At 45.5% G+C, this 22347-nt stretch overlaps 1 protein-coding gene across 1 annotated transcript in view; it reads right to left on the bottom strand.

Moving 5' to 3' along the window:
* Positions 1-1935: 1935 nt before the first annotated feature.
* Positions 1936-22347, bottom strand: part of LOC122812116 — a 1581175-nt gene continuing 1560763 nt past the window's right edge. Inside the window, exon 12 of the mRNA XM_044084402.1 lies at positions 1936-2897. Within this exon, the coding sequence (XP_043940337.1) occupies positions 2069-2897 (829 nt within the window). The 3' untranslated portion in view covers positions 1936-2068. The remainder of the gene's footprint in view (positions 2898-22347) is intronic.

Genomic DNA, 22347 nt, shown 5'->3' with positions numbered 1-22347 from the left:
GTAGCCCTCCTGGCACAAGCCTCTGCAGCATCAAAGCTGCATTTAATGGAGTGTCTTGCTACTTGGGAGAAAGCTCCCAAGACAGAGAGCCAAGGCTTTTCCCTCAGAATCTGGAAGATCTGAAATGGCACTTGATGCCTGAGACAAAAGCTCTGAGTACTTGGTCATGTGTGTCTGATAACTGAAGGTCCCAAAAGCCAAGGTATAGGCCTGGTTTCCCCAGTCTCTCAAGGGTTCTAATCTGTCTCATGGGAGAAGGGTGGGAGAAGGAAGCACCCTAGACAGTTTACCTGAAGCTACAGAAATGACTGCTGGGTCTGCAGCAGGACACCAGAAATGGAATTTACAATCCTCAGGGAACTTGAAGAAGCAATCAGGCTTCTTGGGAGCCAGGCCTTGCAAGTCTGGGATTTGTGAAGCATGAAAGGCATCCAGAAATGTAGGATGCACTGGTGAAACTGCAGAGGGGCTAAGGAAATCAACATGTAGAAGTTGATGGCATCTTTTTTGGACATCAGAAGCTTGGGAGGTGTCCTATTTAAAGTGTGCTCTCATTTTCAGAAGACTTTCACCAAATGAAATCTCTTCCATTAGGGAATCAGCAGCAACTCACCCCTCTTCAGGGGGAACGCTCCTGAGGAGAGGGAATTTGTATGGAATAATCCAAGGATTACTCTTCAGAGTCACTGTCCCTAATCCTTTTCTAAGGAAGGAAGGAGGGAGCAAGAGCAGGCTCAGAAGATGGCTCAAGTGCCATGAAGGCCTGAAACAAGCTTTGGGAAAAGGCCTGGCAATCTGTACGGGCCCTCTGCAGCAGGAGACAAATGCTTGTTTTTTCTTCACAGGGGAAAATTGAATGCAGACTTTTGTCCAGTCCTCCGCTGTTGCATAAAAAAGTTCATGACTGAATTTCTTCTCTCACTAGAGTTCACGGTACCCCTCTGGGGCCCTCCATACTATTGAGCCTATGCTCCCCGGTGCCATCCTGATAAAATGTCAGTTCTACCTCCAAAGATGAGCTCATGGCCGAAGTCAAGGTGGCCTTAGAACAGGGCGCATCCTGTGAATCTGTGCCTGAAGTTGGACATGCCTCCCAATTAACACGAGTGATACATATGACAGTGGAGGTGCAACGGAAGCTGCAGGCGGAGGTTTCTTGGCTTTGGGCTTCACCGGCTCTGCGTCAGACTCAGAGGTACCTTCCATATGCTTAGATAACAACTTAAACAGTTGGTTCTCTAAAAGAAGAGAGCCTGCTTTTAATGGACTTTGGTACAAAGGACTTGCAAATGCCACAGGACTTATGGTCATGTTTATGCCCTAAGCAAGAGAGGCACTGTAGATGACTGTTCTTATAAGAAATTTGTCTTCCACAACGGCACTTAACCTTCTTGGATGACAACCAAAATAGTAAAGAGAAAATTTTTTCCCAATGGGGCACCTTTCTGGAAAAGGCTGAAGTCGCATTCACTGAAACAATCAGATGGTCGGAATGGCATTTTGACTGGGGGCAGAAAATCTGAGTATGGTATGTGCATACGTTAATTTTATGGCCCAAGTTCAACCAGCCAACAAGCAACATACTGCGTACTCGAGTAGCCCAAGACTTTCGTACACTGGCCGACGTCAGGTCGCCTTCTGGCAGGAGATCTCAAGTTATGAATACTGCTGCAAGTGAATAGAAGGACATCATTTGCAGTTATGCATGGTGTCAATTTTTATGGGGGGGCATATGCATTGAAAATACGCCGGGACACAACGTCCATAGTCTGTCACAGCTGTTACTAACGTACATGCTCCCACCACACAAAAAACTCTGTTCTGGGCCAATGATAAAGGACTACCCATTCAACTCAGTGGTAGAAGAAAAATCTCTTGAAAGTCCTGCAAAATCAAAATTCCCTTGCATGCAATCACAAACACAGGACAAGGAAATTTGTATTCAACAAATTTAATTAAAACTGTACGGTGTTGCTGATACAACTTCTGCTTAAATGACTAACAAAAGAATAAAACACTAAACAAACGACATCCATCTTCACTATGCAGTAACTATCTTGTTCCTGGCTCATTTTCTCAAGTATGGAAATCTGTCACCCCCCCTAACAGACGTTCTTCCCCTCAGAGGAGGGTAAGAATTCTGCCAAGGAAAATTCTGTTCATTATTGAAACTGTAATTTTGGAATGCAGCGGGTTCTGTTAAATCAAAGCCTTTTAAGGGTTGAGAGAATGATTCCAAAGACAGTCTTGTCCAGGTTGTAGCACTCCTTCCTCTCATATCATTTGGCTCACTCACATTCCCTGGGCCCATTTCATTCCTCCAGGTCATATCACTCCTTGGGATCATCTCACGCATCCAGCTCATATCATTCCTCAGGCCCATATCACTCCCCCTGCTCACATCATTCCTCGGGCCCATATCACTCCCCCTGCTCACATCATTCCTCGGGCCCATACCACTCCCCCAGCTCACATCATTCCTCAGGCCCATGTCATTCCTCCAGCTCATATCACTGCTCAGGCCCATACCATTCCTCCAGCTCACATCATTTCTCAGGCCCATACCATTCCTCCAGCTCATATCACTGCCCAGGCCCAAACCATTCCTCCAGCTCATATCATTGCTCAGGCCCATACCATTCCTCCAGCTCATCTTTCTCAGGTCCACATCATTCTTCTCACCCATCTCATTCCTCCAGCTCATATCATTCCTCCCCACCATCTCATTCCTCCAGCTCATATCATTCCTCTCAACCATCTCATCCCTCCATCTCATATCATTTGCACCCATATCATCCCTCCATCTCGCATCACTCTGGTTATTAGGGATGTTCTGGTCTTCTGGAATGCCATAACTATTCTGATGATGGTATTCAAAGACTTGGGGTCGAAGAATGCTGTAAGAAAGCATAAAAAAGAAAACAGTTAATTCTATGACTAAGCCATCTAAAAATATAAGTGCATAGAAGTATTCCTCGAGCCAAATAGGATTGCCTGCGACAAATACACAGCAAAGATTACTAAAAAATATATAATATCTAATACAATAAATCTATCCCAAAACTAAAATAAAGTTCACATGAAGCTCAACCAACTGAAAACCAGGTCACAATGGTATAAAGCATTACATAAAAACTGACCCTGAATCAAAGTTCTGGCAGACATAATGAAACCTACTTTTCCTCCTCCTCTGTGAATTGAAAGGGAATTGGGTAAACAGATGTAAAATAAGCCAACAAACTTGCATTCTGCATGGCACTGAGGAAAGTACTTCAGGGCAAGAGACTCCCCAATTATCTCTCAACATAAGCAACTGTACACGACACATACTAAGTGATACTGTATTACAATATCAGCTGATCTATGAACAGGGTCCTCCTTTTCTTAGCCTTTATGGCTGGGTTTATCCTTTTCAATCAACATTTGGCATTTTATTTTATTTTTTGTGGTTATGATTATAAAAGTATTTCAGATACATTTACAGCACCAACTGATCTATGAACAGGATCTTTAACGGGTCCTGTGGTTGGGCACATCCTTTCTATTAACCAGCACTTGACGCCATTCTAACAGACCTTGCTTGTTCCCTGCACCAAACAGTTCACTCACTTGCCAGCAGGAACAGCCATATGCATTTCAAGGACAAATCAAGCTATGATGGCCACACTGCTAACAAGTGATGCATAAGATAAATGGCGCTGCACGGGATTCAGCATTCAATGAAACTGACTGTCCATTAACTAGGTAATAGATAAATGATATTCCTCTCGTCAGGAAAAGGAAAATAGCACATTACTGGTGCCAGACACTGAAAACTCCTGGAGCTTTGGAAGACCCAAAAGGCAAAGCAGCAAAAGTGAGATCAGCCATGTACAAAACCTGTGGAATCTCCTGGGGGGGCACGTTGGGATATGGAGAAAAGCATCTTTCAGATCTACAAATATTAGAAAGGCCTGAAGCAGTATGAAAGGTACCAGAGTGTGCTGCGAGAACACTTTAAAATTTTCCCCTCAAAAACACCTTTACCGAATTATCTTCATTCATATAAAGAATAAAACTATATTAACAAATATTATACCTCACATAAACTGCTATACATCATATAACCTAATTATTACATGAATTATTCAGGTCCTTTTTTCTTTTAAACAAAAATCACTTTTATTAAACCACTTACTACATAAGTAATCATACATGTATATAAATGAAAACAAAACCACACCGACAATCCTAGTCGCAAGCATTTTACATCACAAACCATACTGACACTCCCAGTTGCAATCACTTATAATCTACCCAATCTTTCTCACTCAGACATTACATAGCACATTGAAGTCCTGTCGCATTTTTGACCCACATTCCTCCCTTGCATGTATTGTTCCCACAGTTCCTATTTTTTCCTCCGTAGTTTGCTCCTACCCTTTTCTAAAGATCTCCATTCCAATTGTTTTATCTCTGTTATATTTACTACATCCAGTACAGTTGGTTTAAATTTTGATTTCCATTTTTTAGTAACTTACCATGTGTAGGCAGTTCCAATTCTGTATCATAGCTTAGAAAAATCATCTCCCTCATCAGATCTATCTGCCCACCCAGCATCTCAGACAGTGCGTCCCGTAGGGAATCCTTAAAGTCTGCCAAATCATTGCACTCCTAGAAAATATATATGTTTCCAATTACTTTTTTCTTCCCCTTCACACCTCCAACATTTACTGTCCAAGGAAAAATTCTATGGAGTCTACTTGGGGTATAAGGAACATTTTAAAGACTGGTACTTTTAAGAAAGTGTTTGGTATAGAGATCCAGTATGGGTTTCCACTGACTCTCTTTCCTTGGTACCAGGAGGAATACATATATGAGCAAAAGCCTTTTCCCACAAATTCTTTGGGCAGTGGGTTTATTGTGCCTGTAATTACTATACAATGGGTGGAAAAGTACAGTTTTGTACCTACCATAAATGTAGATGTCCGATAGACATGCAACTGCAGTCATAACATGTGGGTTGTCCTGCCTCAGGCAGCCCTCGGTCGGCCGGATTCCAAAGTCTGGGTCCGACGTCGGCTGATGTCGCATTTCTATCCGACGTCAGAGCGGCTGGAGTGCATAAGCATCAGCCGACGCCATTTTCTTCAGTGTTTCTTGCCCCAGATGCCAGGTGCCCTCCAAGGAAGGCTGTAATCAAATTGGAAGACAAAAACAGGATTCCAAACAAATAAATGAGCAATAAAACAAATACACCATAACAGATATCCCCAGCTAAGAGAAACAGGGATAGGAGTGGACCCTAGGCATAGAGGGGTATGGAGGGAGGGAAAATCCGACTGCAGTTGCATGTCTATCGGACATCTACATTTATGGTAGGTACAAAACTGTACTATGTCCTTCAAGAATGCAACTGCAGTCATAACATGTGGGTAGAACACCATAGCTTAGCTGGGGGAGGAGGTATGCTCTAGGAAAGAGATGGTGTGGCAATCAAACCCTGCAGGACTGCCGCAGCAAAGCCTGCTCTGGATCTGGAATATAGAGGGAGATTGTAGTGTTTGGAGAATGTATGCACGGAGCTCCATGTAGCAGCTTCTAGAATGTCCTTGGTAGGCACCCCTCTTAAAAATGCTGTAGAGGTGGCTGTAGCTCTGGTGGAATGTGGTCTGACATTGGCTGGAACAGTCTTTCCATGAAAGGAATAACAGAATCTGATGCAATGTCCAATCCATTTAGAAATAGTCTGTTTTGAAATTGCTTTTCCTTGGACTGCAGGGGCGTAAGCTACAAAAAGTTGTTCAGACTTCCTACTGGCCTTGGTTCTGTCCAGGTAGTAACGAAGTTGTCTGTGAATGTCCAAGGTATGCAATAGTCTTTCCCCCTTGTTCTCAGGATTGGGGAAGAAAGCAGGCAGATGAATTGCTTGATTTAAAGAAATCCTAGATACCACCTTTGGCATGAAAGTAGGGTTTGTCCTTAATGAAACCCTGTCTCTGTGAAAAATAATGAAGGGTGGCATTGCCATTAGGGCCTGTAGCTCCGAAACCCTTCTTGCTGATGTAATTGTCAACAGGAAAGCTGTTTTCCAAGAGAGAAATTGCAAGTCAACTGAAGCTGCTGGCTCAAATGGAGGTAGAGTCAGTTTTTCTAGGAAAAAATTGAGGTCCCAGGCTGGCACTGGGGCCTTTCTTGGTGGCTTAATGTTCTTGATTCCCCTGAGGAATTGCCTTAGTAAAGGGTGTGAAAAAACAGGAGGATCAGTGTTGTATCTAGCTGAAATAGCAGATGCATGTATCTTTATGGAAGAATATGAGAGGCCGTTCTTTAACATATCTGCCAAATATTCCAAGATGAGTGGGATGTTCAACAGTGATGCATCATGTCCCTTGCTGGTGTTCCAATTGCTGAATCTTTTCCACTTTGCTAAATAAACCTTTCTGGTGGATGGTCTTCGAGCCTCTTAGTATCCGCTGAACTTCCTTGGAGAGAGAGATAGGCTGAAGTTATTTATGGGATCTCCCAGGCTGTTAGCTGCAGTGTCTGTAGATTTGGATGCACTGTTTCGAAGTTGTGTTGAGTCAGAAGTAGAGGCCATTGGGGAAGGGCCCACCTCCTGGTGTGACATATGCTCCGTAGTAATGGGTACCAGTGTTGTCTTGGCCACTCTGGAGCTATTATGATTCCCTTGGGTTTCTCTGCTTTGATCTTTATTAATACTGAGGTCATCAGTGGCAGAGGTGGGAATGCATAGATTGTTAGTGAGTTCCAGTTGAATGAGAGGGCATCTATTTTCCAAGCTTTTGCATGGTATGTCCTTGTGCAGAATTTTGGTAGAAGATGGTTGAGATGAGAGGCAAATAGGTCCACTTCTGGCTTGCCCCATGTCGAAGTGAGTTGTCTGAAGGTCTTCGGATGTAACCTCCACTCGTGTGGATCTGTGAAATTCCTGCTTAGGCTGTCCGCCAACACATTGTCTTTTCCTGGAACAAACTGGGATTGTAACTGGATGTTTAGACTCAGTGATTTCTCCCAAAGATGCATTCTCAGTCTGCAAAGGGGGTAAGAGTGGGTGCCCCCTTGCTTGGTTATGTACCACATCACAGTAGTGTTGTCTGTCCGTACCAGTAAATGGCCTTGCTGGAGTTGGTGTTGAAAGGCCTCGATGGCATGCATTACTGCCAGCATTTCCTTTTGGTTTATATGCAGATGTGTTTCCTTTGGAGACCATTGTCCTTGTATACACCTGCCTTCCATGTGCGCCCCCCATCCAAGGTCTGAGGCATCTGTGGTCATGGTCTGTGTTATCTGTGGTTTTTTGAATGACATACCTGTGTTTGCCTGGCTCACCGAGGCCCACCATAGGAATTCCTTTTGTAGGCATGGAATGAGCGGTATGATTGTCTCCAAGTTGTTGCTGTGTTGAGACCAAATGCTTTTTAGGTACCACTGAAGCTTTCTCATGTGTAGTCTTGCTAATGGAACCAGGAGAATGCAGGATGCCATGTAACCCAGGGCCTGTAGCAATCTCCTTGCAGTCATCTGGGTGAGTTTTGCTAAACCTTTGAAGTAATGAGTTAACTTCTCTTGCTTGTCTTCTGTCAGGTAAGCCATCTGAGAGGCTGTGTCTAGTTTGGCTCCTAAGAAGATCATTTGCTGGGATGGCTGCAGTCTTGACTTTTGGAAGTTGACTGTGTATCCCAGAGATTGAAGTAATCGTATGACATAATCCAGGTTTTTTTTGTCAACATCAATTTGTCGTCCGCTTGTATGAGGCAGTCGTCCAGGTACGGGTAAATTTGTATTCCCTGGAGCCTGCAATGAGCAATTACTGAAGCCAGGCATTTTGTAAATACTCTGGGCGCAGTAGATAAGCCAAATGGCAATGCTGAGAATTGATAATGCTCTGGCCCTGCAAGAAATCTGAGGTATCTTCTGCAGCTGTGTCTGATAGGGACATGCAGGTATGCCTCCTTGAGGTCCAGAGTAATCAGCCAAGACCCCTTGCCCAGCATGGGAAGGAGTTGCTGTAGAGTCAGCATTTTGAACTTTGGTACTATGAGAAAGGTGTTTAATGCGGACAAGTCCAGTATTGGTCTCCATTGAGATTCTTTTCTTGGAACAAGGAACAGTCTTGAGTAAAACCCCTGGCCTTGTTCTTGTTGTGGAACTCTTTCTATTGCTTTCATCCGAGTCAGCAGAGTGATTTGCTTGATAGCCTCTGCCCTCTGGTTTTGTGGTAGATTTGGCATGCCTTGTTTTCTTGGTAAGGTATGAAAATGAAACCTGTACCCTCGGTCTACAATGTCCAAAATCCATTTGTCCTTTGTCAGTCTGTGCCAATTTTCTGCAAACAGAGATAATTTCCCGCCCAGGGGAGCTTCTATTTGTTCCCTGGTAGGCGGTAGTAGAAGAAAGTCATTGAGATTGTGGTCGTGGGGCAGGTGAAACCCCTGCGTCACTTCTTTGGCTTCCTGGCTGCCATTGTCATCCAGGGCCTCTGTATTGGCCTCTTCCTCGGCCACATCTGTTCTTACCCCTTTGAAACTTTTCTGTATTAGGAAAGGACCAGTTTTTAGAAGGCCAATTCCTACTGAATCTGGGGGGTTGAACTTGGAGGAAGTCTTTCACCGTCTGAACTGAATTTGCTTTTTCTTCGATGGTCTTTAACACATCCTTAGCATTTGCACGAAAAAGCTTGTTCTTTTCCAAAGGTGTATCCAGTAGTTTTGCTTTTACATGATCTGGTAGAGGTTGATCTTTTAACCAGGCATGTCTACGAATGACTGCCCCTGTCATAGCTGCCCTACATGAAGCTTCCAGTGCATCATATCCACACTGCAGGAAGTGATTGCTTACTTGCAGAGTGTTATGTACAGCTTCCTGCAAAGTCTTCCTGTCTAAAGGATCAGGAGTGGCTAAAGTTCTTCTAAAAGGTAGTCCTGATACTGTAACATATGAAAAAGGCAATTTAAAGCTCGCATAGATAAGGTAGTGGATGTGTAAACCTTTTTACCCCATCTTTCTAATGACCTGGCCTCCCTGTTGGAGGGCAATGGATTTTTAGAGGCGGAGGCTGAAATCCTTTAGGCCCCTGTGAAATAGTTTCCAAATCAGCAGAATGGGCCCTGAATAAATGGGAATGAGTTTCTGGGACCCTGTAATACCTGTCTGGCTTGGCAGGAGCAGGAGGGAGAGAATCAGGGGTAGCACTAGAGTCAGAATATAGATCATCCAGAACATCAAGTACAGGAGGAATAGCTAAGGGCCTGTGCTGGGGCTTCTTAAGGAAAGTCCTCAGGCATTTCCTAGAATCAGAATATTCCTGACCTTGCCACTTAAAATGTTCCCTCATGGTGTGCAGAACTTCCCCAAAAGAAATATCCTCAGGAGGGGAGGCTGAGGGGATGGAATCTTCTGCATCCGAGTCCTCATAGGTCTGGAAGAGCTCTTCCTGGCTATCAGAGTGGACGGAGCCCTCAGAGTCTTCATCAGAAGGAATAGGTTCAGAGAGTTCAACCCTGGGCCTTTTATCAGGAGGAGGCTGGGATCCTCTCTCAGGATGGGCCTGTGAACCTCTAATCATGGAAATTAAATCAGCAGCCATGGACATAATTTGTGTCTCTGGAGTAGGCTGAGGAAAGGATTTAGAAGTAGTATGTTTTGTTTTGCTGGCTGCCTTAGCTCTAGTGCAGGCCTTAATAGACATGGCCATAGGAGGCCTGGCAGCTCCACGTGCAGGAGTGACCTTGTCTACAGCAATGGTCTCGGGCATTTCCTCGGTTTCAGTATCCGGAGGAAAATCGATAACAGGCGGAGTGATGTCCGGAATCGGAGTCGTCGGTAATGCGGTGTCTTCGGTTCGGAGCCGTGGAGAGACCGTCTCAGGGGGAACCGGAGCACTCGCGCTAGGTTTTGGCGTGGAGTCGGTGGTAGACGCGGGCTGAGGATGTCGGTCCCGGTCTTTTCGCTTTTTCGGAGTTTGCGATGTCGGAAGATCCGACGCATGTTGTAAGCAAATTTATCGGCAAAAAAGTCTTCAGCGAACTCCGCCCGGCGCCTGAGAGTACGCTTGTTGAAGTGAGCACAGGCTACACAGGCAGAGACGTCGAGGTCTGGGCCCAGGCAAGGAAGACAGTAAGAGTGGAAATCCTTATGAGGTATTTGTTTACCACAAGAAAGACAATTGTTAATTTTCAGTTATTTCTGACATCAGCTGAGGCAAGAAAAGGTCCCCAACGGGGTACTTAGCTTTTTTGATGACTTCGGTATCGAAAAATACAGGAGCTGACCGACCGGCACTTGCGAACTGCTTCTGCTTCGGGCACCGCGCGGCAAGAAAGACTGAAGAAAATGGCGTCGGCTGATGCTTATATACTCCAGCCGCTCTGACGTCGGAGAGAAATGCGACATCAGCTGACGTCGGACCCAGACTTTGGAATCCGGCCTACCGAGGGCTGCCTGAGGCAGGACAACCCACATGTTATGACTGCAGTTGCATTCTTGAAGGACATCAGACTGATCCAACTGTGGGTAGGGGGAGGCATCCCATTTAGTGGGGAATTTCTATCCAAGACATGGCATAGCCTTTGTTACAAAATAGAAAGCACCCATTGGAATGTGGCAATCTTTTCACAGGTGGAGAGTGACTGGTTTAACCTTTTTGAGAGGGGCAAGGCTGGTGGGGGGGGTTGTTGCTAGTCAAAGATTTGTCCTCAAATGGATGCTTCTCAGAAGAGCAATCTCTGGTTTCTCTGGGAATATCTTTCTGGGAGCATTCCTGTGTTTCTGACTGGGCTTAGCAGCCCTTCTTAGAAAAGAGGTGGATTTGGTTGGATAATTCCTCTGACACCTAGGCAGGGAGGTTAACAGATGCTGTCTGTAGTCCTTCATATTTTTTTCTTATTCTTTGGGGGTTTTGAAATTGTTAGCTGCTTGTGGACAAACAAGAGGCTCTAGAAGGAGAATCCATAATGTTTGATGCCAAGTCTTCGGAAATGGGTTGACTGTGTAATCATGCATAACTGCAGATGACAGTCGGTAGCAGCTGCTCTGGATGAGGCATCTACAGCATCATGGCTACATTTAATGCTTTGTCTGGCTACTTGCATAGCTTGATTAATTAAGGAGATTTATTGTTTAGCGTCAGTTCCTTGAATAAAGTAGTGGTGGATTCACAAGGAATTGACAATGGATATCAAATACTTGGTTATTTGGTTTGGTAATTAAAAAGTTATGTACTCACTATAACGTTCTATCGGAGTAGTTCTACTTCATTTGTCTTCAACCAGTGGGATACCTGATCCGAGCTGGAAACTTTACTAGCATCTGCTCCAAGCTCCTCCCCTTACCCATAATACACCTCCACTACCTTCCAACCCCCAGATAGTTTGCTGAACCTTATACTGATCAACAACCTGAAAAAATACTTGACCTATAACTGCAGCCCAAAGGCTGTTCATATGCCAAGGTCCAGGGGACGGAGGGAGGGACGGCTGAAGACAAATGAAGTAGATACTCAGATGGAATGTTATGGTGAGTACATACCTTCTTTATCTGAAGTAGTTTACTTTGTTTGGTCTTCAACCTGTGGGACAGAGCCCCCAGCTTCTAAACTCCTGGGCAGCCCTCATGGAAGGATATTCCGGAGCACTGCAGAACCAAAAGATGCTCTCTTCTGGAAGTCAAATCCAATTTGTAATGAGAAATAAATGCACAAGATGAGGACAAAATAGCTGCAGAACAAATATCATCCAAAGAGACTAGACCAAAAAGCAACATATGTAGCGCCATGGATCTAGTGGAATGAGCTCTCACCTGACCCGGAGGAGACATGCCTCTGTCTTTAAAGACCTGAAGGATGTATGAAGAAATCCATCTAGCAATAGCGACCTTGGAGCTAGGTTTCCCCCAAAAAAGTTTGTTTTATAGAAGGATACAAACAATTGATCAGATTTATGGACATTTTTTGCCCTGTGTAAATAGAATTGTAACTGTCTATGAACAGCCAGCAGGTGGAGTTTATATTCCATCTTGTTAGCAAAATTAGGAAAGAAAAAGTAAAGTTGTGTACACTTACCATAAATGTAGATGTTAAGAGTGTATTCACTGTTGCAGTCATTACATTTGGGTTATCTGCTTGCAGGTGGCCCTCAGTCGGCCTGATTATCAAAGTCTTGGGTCATACGTCAGTTGCTCTCTCATCTTCCATGACGTCAGGTAGTCAGGGGTATAAAGCATGCAGCCAACGCCATTACATCAGTTTTTCTTGTCCAAGTTGTCAGGTGCCCCCATAATGGGAAGCAATAAAATACAAAGTTACACCTCCAACAAAAAGCAAATACACCAGAAAGCTTAAGTTTAGAAAACAAGAGAGGTATAGCCAATAGAAGTCAGGGGGCTGGAGGGAGGGTAACCAGGACTGCAACAGTGAATACACCAACATCTACATTTATGTTAAGTGCACACAATTGTACTATGTTCTTCGTGTTTCACTGTTGCAGTCATTACATTTGGGTAGATTCCCAAAGCTAAGGAAGGAAGGAGGCATTTACTGAGCATTAGGACTAGCTATTAGGCCCTGCAAGACTGCAGTGGCAAAACCAGCTCTGGATTTAGAAAAATTGGCAAGTGGTAATCCTTGGTGAAGGTAAGCACAGAACACCAGCTAGCAGCTTCTAGGATGTCCCTCATAGGAACACCTCTGAGAAAGGCTGTAGAAGTAGATGCAGCCCTGGTGGAATGGGGTAGATTTTCCATGGTGCTTATAGCAGAAAAGAATGCAATGGCCTATCCACTTAGAAATGGTTTGCTTTGAAATGGCCTTCCCCTCTGCCCCTGCAGCAAAGGCAACTAGCAGCTGTTAAGATTTCCTGAGAGGCTTGATCCTGTCCAAGTAAAATCTAAGTGGTCTGTGCACGTCCAAGGACTGCAGTATTCGTTCCCCTTTATGTGGATTAGAAAAGACGGTTGGCAAATGAATGGACTTAATGGCCACACTGGACACCACTTTGGGCATAAAAGAAGGATTGGTCCAGAGGGACACCCTGCCTGCGTGAAAGATGATGAAAGACTCCACTGCCATGAGGGCCTGTAATTCAGACACCCTTCTTGCTGAAGTGATGGCTAAAAGGAAAGCTGCTTTCTAAGAAAGAAGTATCAACTCCGCAGTTGCAGCTGGCTCAAAAGGAGGTAGAGTGAGCTTTTCCAATACAAAGTTAAGGTCCCAGGCAGGAGTTGGGGCTCACCTGGGTGGTCTTAACTTTTTGGCCCCTCTGAGGAATTGTTTCAGTAGGGGGTGAGAGAAGAGGGTTGGGCTCAGTATTATAATGTGCGGAGATGGCTGAGGCATGAATTTTAATGGAAGAAAAAGAAAGGCCCTTGTGAAGCATCTCTTAAGTATTTAAGGATATGCAGTAAACTGGGCACTGTTGTGCCCATCCCCAAAGTCTGGATCCAGGAACAGAATCTTTCCACTTTTCAGCACAGGATTTTCTAGTACTAGGCCTCCTTGCCTCCAGGATGACATCCAGCACTTGTTTGCTGAGGGATGGTATAGGAGAACTCAGGAAATTAGCCAGGCTGCCAGGTTCGGGGTTTGAAGCTGGGGGTACAAAATCTGGCCTTCCTACTTGGAAGGTAGGGAAGGAGTCTGAGGCAGATGCCATGGTTCCAGTAGTGGTACACTGCGCAAGAGGGGGTACCAGTGTTGGCGTGGCCAGTTTGGTGTAATGAGAATTGTCCTTGGTTTGTCCTGTTTGATCTTTAGTAAAACTTTCGAGGAGAGGCAGAGGGGGAAAGGCATAAACTGAGAGGCTTTCCAGGTAAAGGACAGGGCATCCACTTTCCAAGCTTGGCCGTGGGGAGTTCTTGCGCAGAATTTGTCCAATTAGTAGTACTGGGGTGAGGCAAACAGGTCTACCTCTGGGCTCCCCCATTTGTTTCTCAGAATGTTGAAAATCTTTGGCTTCAGTTTCCATTCTTGTGGGTAGTGATTTCTGTTTAGGTCTGCCAGTGCATTTAGCTTGCCTGGCAGGACGTGAGCTTGTAGGTACACTTGGTAGCTCAAGGCTGTGTTCCACAGAGCCATAGCTAGTCTGCAGAGGGGGTAAGAGTGGAGTCGCCCCTGCTTGTTTATGTACCACATAACAGTGGTGTTGTCCGTCTTTACCAATAATTGTCCTGGAAGAATGTGGTCCTTGAAGGCTGTCAGAACTCTGTACAGCTAACATTTCCTTTTGATTGATATGCAGGTGCATTTGACTCTGGTTCAATTTGCCCTGAATGCACTGCTCTCCCCTCATGCATAGTCTGATGCGTCTGTTAGAGTTTGGGCGGCAGGGGGTAAAGTGAATGGCAGTGGGCCTCTGGCCACCACAGGAACTCTGTCTTTATACAGGGAATGATGGGAATTATCGATTCCAGGTCTTGAGAATGTTGACACCATAGGCTTTTTAGATAACACTGTAGTTTCCTCATATGGCAGTCTTGCATATGGAATTAATAGAATGCAAGAGGCCATGAACCCCAGGGCTTGCAGTATTTTCCTTGCAGATAGCTGGGTCTTTGTGGCCAGTAGTTTGAAGTAGGCAGTCAAATAAACTTGTTTCTCTGGTGTGAGATAGGTCATCTGGGAAGTTGTATTCAAGCTTGCTCCCAAGAATACAATTTGTTGACAGAGTACTAGGTGAGATTTATTTTCATTTATGGTGTACCCCAGTGAGGTTAGCAGTTTCTTTACAAATGCCAGATGATTTAATAGTATGGCCTGGCTTTCTGCCTGAATTAGACAATCGTCTAGGGTATGAGTATATTTGAATATTTCTCTGCTTGCAGAATGCAATGACTGGAGCTACGCACTTTGTGAATACCATGGGTGCAGTAGATAAGCCAAAGGGCAGTGCAGAGAAAGTGCAGTTGTGTACACTTACCATAAATGTACATGTTCGAGTGTATCCACTGTTGCAGTCATCACATTTCGGTTATATGCTTGCAGTAGCCCTCAGTCGGCCTGATTAAGTCTTGGGTCCTGCGTCGGTTGCTCTCTCTTCTTCTGTGACGTTAGGTGTATAAAACATGCAGCAGACGCCATTACATCAGTTTTTCTTGCCCCAGATGTCAGGTGCCCCCCTAATGGGAAGCCATAAAAACTATATACAAGGTTATACCTCCAACAAAAAAGCAAATACACCAAAAATCTTTCGAGCATAGTAAAGGAGAGTAGAGGTCTAGCCAAAAAAAGGTAAGGGGGCTAGAGAGGAGGGTAAACCAGGACTGCAACAGTGAATACACTCGAACATCTACATTTATGGTAAGTGTACACAACTGTACTATGTTCTTCGTGTTTCACTGCTGCAGTAATCACATTTGAGTAGATTCCCAAAGCTAAGTATGGGAGGAGGACCACTATAAAGACCTGCAAGACTGCAGTGGCAAAGTTAGCTCTGGATTTAGAGAAAATTGGCAGATGGTAATGATTGGTGAAAGTATGTACAGAACTCCAGGTGACAGCTTCTAGGATGTCCCTGGTAGCAACAACTCTGAGAAAGGCTGTAGAGGTAGATGCAGCCCTGGTCGAGTGAGGTCCGATCCCCTGTGGGATAGGTTTTTCCATGGTGCTTGCAGCAGAAATTAATGCAATGGCCTATCCATTTGGAAATGGTTTGCTTTGAAATAAGCCTTCCCCTCTGCCCCTGCAGCAAATGCCACCAGCATTTCAGATTTCCTTCGAGGTTCAGTCCTATCCAAGTAGGATCTAAGTTGTCTGTGCATATCAAATCAGTGCAGTATCCGTTCCCCTTTGTTCTGTGGATTAGGAAAGGTTGGCAAATGAATGGACTGATTAAGGGCCACACTGGATACCACCTTGGGCATGGAGAGACTGGTCCTGAGGGACACCCTGTCCGCATGAATGATGATGAAAGGCTCCCCCTGCCATAAGGGCCTATAATTCAGATACCCTTCTTGCTGAAGTGATTGCTAAAAGGAAAGCTGTTTTCCAAGAAAGGAACTTTTAAGTCTGCAGTAGCAGCTGGCTCGAAAGGGGGGAAGAGTGAGTTTTCTCCAACACAAAGTTAAGGTCCCAGGCTGGTGTTGGAGCTCTCCTGGGTGGTCATAAGTTTTTGGCCACACTGAGGAACTGCTTGAGCAGTGGATGAGAGAAGAGAGGAGGTTCTGTTATAATGAGCTGAAATGGCTGAGGCGTGAATTTTAATGGAGGAGGAGGACAGGCCCTTGAGAAGCATCTCAGTTAAGTATTGTAAACTCTTAAGGTAAATTGGGCACTGCTGTGCTCATCCCTTGAGACTGGTTCCAGGCACAGAATATCTTTTCCATTTTTCAGCATAAGATTTTCTAGTACTAGGCCTCCTTGCCTCTAAAATGATATCCATCACTGGTATGCTGAGGGATGGTAAAGGAGAGATAAGGTAATTAGCCAGGCTGCTAGGTTCAGTGTTTGAAGCTGAGGGTGCAGAATCTGGTTCTCCTGCTAAGACAATAGGGTAGGAGTCTGAGGCAGGTGCCATGGGGGCCAACAGTGACTCAGCACAAGAGGGGGTACACACCAGTGCTGACATGGCCAATCTGGTGCAATCAAAATCGTCCTTGGTTTGTCTTGTTTTATCTTTAGTAGTACTTTGGAGAGGAGAGGCAGAGGAGGAACGGCATAAACTGACAGGTTTTTCCAGCTGAAGGACAGAGCATCCACTTTCTAAGCTTGTGGGGAGTCTTTGTGCAAAATTTGTACAATTGATAGTTCTGGGGGGAGGCAAACAGGTCTATATTTGGGCGCCCCCATTTGCTTGTCAACGTGTTGAAAATCCTTTGTTCCAGTTTCCACTCGTGTGGGTCCATGAGGTTTCTGCTTAGTTCGTCTGCCAGTGTATTTAGTTTTCCTGGCAGGAACTGAGCTTGTAGATGCACTTGGTAGCTCAGGGCTGTGTTCCACAATGCCATGGCTAGTCTGCAGAGGGGGTAAGAATGTGCACCCCCCTGTTTATGTACCACATAACAGTGGTGTTGCCAGTCTTTACCATTAATTGTCCTGGAAGAATGTGGTCCTTGAAGGCTGTCAGGGCATTCTGTAAAGTTAACACTTCTTTTTGATTGCTATGCAGGTGCATTTGACTTGGGGTCCAGTTGCCCTGAATGGACTTCCCTGCCAGGTGAGCCCCCCCCCCCCAATGCATAGTCTGATGCGTCTGTTAGGGTTTGGGCAGCAAGGGGTAGAGTGAAAGGCCACCCCTTGTGGTAATGGGCATCTAACTCTGTTCTTAGGCAAGGAAGGATAGGAATCAGTTTCCAGGCCCTGAGAATGTTGACACCATAGACTTTTTAGATACCATTGGAGTTTCCTCGTATGCAATCTTGATTATGGAATTAGCAGAATACAAGAGCCCATGAACCCCAGGGCTTGCAGAATTTTCCTTGCAGATAGCTGGGTCTTTGTGGCCAATAGTTTGAAGTAGGTTGTCAAACTTGTTTCTCTGGAGTGAGGAATTCCATCTGGGAAGTTGTGTTCAAGCTTGTTCCCAGGAATACAATCTGTTGGCAGGGTACTAGGTGTGACTTCGTTTTGTTGATGGTGTACCCCAGTGAGGTTAGTAGTTTCTTCACAAATGCCAGGTGTTACCAATAGCAAGTCCTGGCTTTCTGCCTGAATCAGAATCGTCCAAGTATGGGTAAATTTGAATATTTCTCTGCCTGCAAAATGCAATGGCTGGAGCTAGACACTGGAACAACCCTGGGTACAGTAGATAAGCCAAAGGGAAGCAGAGAACTGAAAGTGCATGGAGCCCGCCCTGAAGGGTAGGCATTGTCTGCAGGATTCTCTTATTAGGATGTGCAGGTAAGCTTCCTTTAAGTCTGGGGTTGCCAGGCATCCTTGGCTAGCATAGAAAAAAGCTGTTGAAGAGTTAGCATTTTGAATTTTGGAACCACCAGAAAGGTGTTGAGAATAGACAGGTCCAGGATAGGACGCCAGGAGTTTTCTTTTCTGGGTACCAAATCTTGAATACAAAACCTTGCCCCCTTTGTTCTGCTGGGACAGGTTGAGTAGCCCTGATACTGAGAAGAGAGAACCTGCTGTTTGGCCTCTACCCATCGATTTTGGGGAGGTGTGGCCAACCACTTGGGGTTGGTAGCGTGTGGAAGTTGAATCTGTATCCTCAGGAAACTATGTTCAAAACCCATTTGTCCTGGGTAATGAATTCCCAGTTTTCTGCATGCGGGGCGAGCTTTCCTCCTAAGGGAGCAAGTAGTTGGACAGGGCTTAGATGGATTAAGGGTAAGTCATTGTGCCATTTTCCATAGGGGGTGGCTTACTACTCCCTGCTTTGGAAGTGGGGGCACCCCACTGCTTAGATCTGTGCGTAGCCTGAGACTGAAGTCTTGGTGGTCTGCTGTTAATGGGTTTGGGCTGAGAAGGCCTGGGAGGGACTGGAAAGGACCAGTTCTTTGAAGGCCAATGTCTGCTGAATCTGGGAGGCTGTACTTGTATGAAATCTAACAGTTTGCATAGATTTAGCTTTTTCCTCCATCCTTTTGTGGACGACTTCTGCTTTGGTGCCAAACAGGCGGTCCTGGTTTAAGGGAGCATCCAGTAATTTAGCTTTAACATGATATGGTAGGTTTTGTTCCGTAAGACAAGCATGCCTTCTAAGTAAAGACCCAGTGACAGCAGCCCTGCAAGATGCTTCTAAAGCATTAAAACCACACTGCAAAGTATGTTTACCAACTTGTTCAGCAGAATGCATTAAATCTTGCAAGTATTTGCGTTCAGCAGAGTCAGGAATCAACATCATTTTCTGTTTAAGTAGTCCTATAATATGCTGCTACTTTAACATATGAAACTGGCAATTTAAAGCCCTACTGGCCAAAGTAGCAGAAGTGTATACCCATCTGTCTAAGGCTCTAGAATCCGTATCAGAAGGGGTAGGATTTTTGGCAGTAGTAGCCTTAATGACTTTTGGTCCTTGGGAAATTATCCGCAGTAGGATTCCTGAAAAGGAACTTGAGCGACAGGTACTCTATTACCTTGTCAGGTTTTCTGGTAGCTGGAGGCAGGGTGTCTGGGGTAAGGCTAGATTGCAAGAAAACATCATCTACAATAGCCAGAGGCCTGTGTAGAAGCAGGAGTAAGAATTCCCCAAATCTCTTTTTGTAATCAGAATAGTCCTGGGCTTTCCCAGCGGAAATGCTCCCTAAGGGTATGCAACATTTCACCAAAAGAAAAATCTGCTTGAGGGGAAGCAGCAGAGAGAATGGAATGCTCTGTATCAGAATACTCATAAGTAGATAACGGCAAATCCTGGTAATTAGAACAAACAAATATCAGATTCCTGATCAGAAGAACCAGAAAGAAAATCAGTTCTAGGTCTCAGAGGGGGAAGGCTGGCTTCCCCTAATTAAGGTAATAAGGTCTTCAGCCATTCTAAGCATTTATTTTTGAGGCATCTGGGCCTGAGTATGCTCATTTGGTCATATGTTTTCTAGGTGTAGTGTGAGATTTAGGCCCGAGGAATTCAGTGCTTCTACAAGGAAATGTTGCTGTGGGTTTAATATGAAAATCTGCATGCCTGAATACACACTCAGAAGCCGGTACCTGCACAGCTGCTCTGGACCCATTGAAGGTAGAGACATCCACAGGTTCCATAGTGCAAGAAGCATATCACGGCATACCGGACTCTGAATGGGTCTCAGTAGAGGCCTGCGAATCTGCAGAAGGCGGCATCAGGGGCTGCAAAAGCACCACACTGAGTACCGGCAGACTGGCGACTAGCTTAACAGAAGCGTCACTGGCAGTTTTGTAACTGTGGGGTCTTGTCTTCATCCTTACGTTTTTTTCGTAAGATCGGTAGTCGGATGGCTTAACAAAGCCATTTTGGAGTACGGCGATAGAGAACGAAAGTATTTAGCTACAAAAATAGCCCGACTGTGAATAGTTTGGGCGTTGAACAAAGCACAAAACCGACAGCGAGGGACACCGTGGTGTGGGCTTAAACAGGTGACACAGTAAGAATGAAAATCTCTAGGAGGTATTTGCTTCCCACAGGCAAGACAACTTAATTTTTTCTGATATCGGTTAGAGCAAGAAAAAAGGATCCCCAACAGGGTACTTATCTGTTTTTTTGAAGACTTCGGGTCTGAAACGCAAATAAAAATGCCAGGAGTTGGCCGACCGGCACTTGCGAACCGCTTCTGCTTCGGGCAACGCACAGCAAGAAAGACTGATGTAATGGCATCTGCTGCATGTTTTATACCCCTGATGACCTGACTTTATGGAAGAAGCGACAGCATCCGACGCAGAAATCCAAAGACTCTGGTATTTAGGCCAACTGAAGGCTACCTGCAGGCAGATAACCCAAATGTGACGATTGCAACAGTGAAACACTGAGAACATCACTTTGCTCCCCAGTCAACGAGTTTTCTGTAGAAACCTCGGGATAAGAGGTACTTCGAGGGTAAGCATACAGAAGACCAGGAGGCCAAGCATGAACAAGAGCATTTCTTGAGGACTACCCTGGCAGGGGGGTCAGAGCAAAAAACTTGCTGCACCTCGCGTTGGAAGGAGATGCGAAGAGATCGCAGCAAGGCTGCCCCCACTCGTGGAAGATCTGTTCAACTGAAAGATTTAGACACCACCCATAAGGCATCAGAAAAGTCAGAGTTAACCTGTCCGCTAAGATGTTGGACCGTCCCGGAATGTGTGTTGCGATGAGAAAATGACTGGTGGAGATCGCCCATTCCCACACACTCATGGTCTCACGACAAAGGGGGTAAAGATCTGGTCCCTCCCCGTTTGCTGACATACCAGACCACTGACATGTCTGACTGAATTGCAGTAGTTCCCAGAGGAAGAAGGGCATGAAGGGCCTGCAACCCTAAAAGGACCAACCTTACCTCTAGAACATTTATGCACAAGGTGGTCTCTACAGGGGACTGTCCTGCCCAAACAATGCCCCCCCACCCAAGTTGGGAGGTGTCCATGGTCACTGTAGCTTGGGCTGGGTCTAGAACATAGGGTTGTCCCTCCAAAATGTCCGGAGAACACATCCACTATGGGGGATGACCAGACTGGACAGAGTTGTACTGGATACGACAATGTAAGTTCCAACAGGGACCACTGTACAGAGTCCACTGTAAAATTCTCATTTGTAACCGGGCACACGGGAGAAGCTATATGGTCACCGCCAATGAACCCAAGGCCCTCAACACTGATTCCGCTATTGGAAGATGAGAATGGTTGATTACAGAGACATGCACCCTCAGGTTTGTGTACTCTCTCGGAGGTCAGGAAGGTTTTGCACTGTAAAGTATCTATCCTTGCACCAATGTATTCTATCACCTGTACAGGATCTAGGAGTGATTTGGATGCATTGATTGTGATCCCCAAATGCAGGGCAAGGATCGAGAAATAATCCCTGGTTTGGGAGAGTAGATACCTGGTGGAAGCAGTGAGGAGCCAATCGTCCAGGTATGGATAGACCTGAATCCCCTAAAGCCTCAGGTGAGCCGCTACCATCATCACTTTGAACACCCTGGGGGCTGTGGTAAGACCAAATGAGAAGGCTCGAAATTGATGATGATGGACTCCTAGCCGGAAGTGGAGGAACCTCCTGGAGCTTCTGTGCATTTTTGTGTGATAGTAAGCATCCTGGAGTCTAACAAGCACATCCAGTCAATCTCTTGCAGGTACGGCATGATGGACTGTAGATTGACCACCCGGAACTTCTCTTTGGCAACTGACAGGTTCAGGTTAGACAGGTCCAGAATGGGCCTAAAGTCCCCCGTTTTCTTTGACACCAAAAACTTTGAGTAGAAGCCCGATCCGGACTTATCTTGGGGGGGGGGGGGGGGGTCTGATGGCTCATTTTACTTGCAGCTTGGAAATTTCCTGTGCTGCTGCCTCCCTTTGCATGGGTGATACGATTGGGAGGTGTTTGGGAGATTTGGGGGGACCCACAAAAAGGATACAGTATCCTCTGGATATGATCTGTAGCACCCAGCAGTCTGTTATTGACTCCCATGCCGCCAGGTGCAAGGACAATCGGACCCCAACTGCCTCAAGAGTAGAGCAGTTGGGCCACCCCTCAGGGTTGCTGTCCGTGTCTGTCCAAGAAAAGTTAGAGACCCAAAATTCCTCAGACCTACTCTGCTTCTGGGCTGGCATCCATTCTGTCCCCCTCTGCCTCTGGTGGAAGAACCCTGAGGGTCCCAGGAATACTGTGACTTCCGGAACCACATCTTCTTTTGCCCTCTCTGGTTTCGGGAAAAGGATGTTTGAGGGTTCGAGAAGCGGAACCCGACAGTCTTCCCATCCTTCTCACTCTTGACTAACGTCTCTGACCGTCTTACCACAGAGTA

The sequence above is a fragment of the Protopterus annectens genome, chromosome 9.part0 (assembly GCF_019279795.1).
Source record: "Protopterus annectens isolate FY-2018-M chromosome 9.part0, PAN1.0, whole genome shotgun sequence".
Taxonomy (NCBI): Eukaryota; Metazoa; Chordata; order Ceratodontiformes; family Protopteridae; genus Protopterus; species Protopterus annectens.
This window is presented reverse-complemented; position numbering and strand designations above follow the sequence as displayed.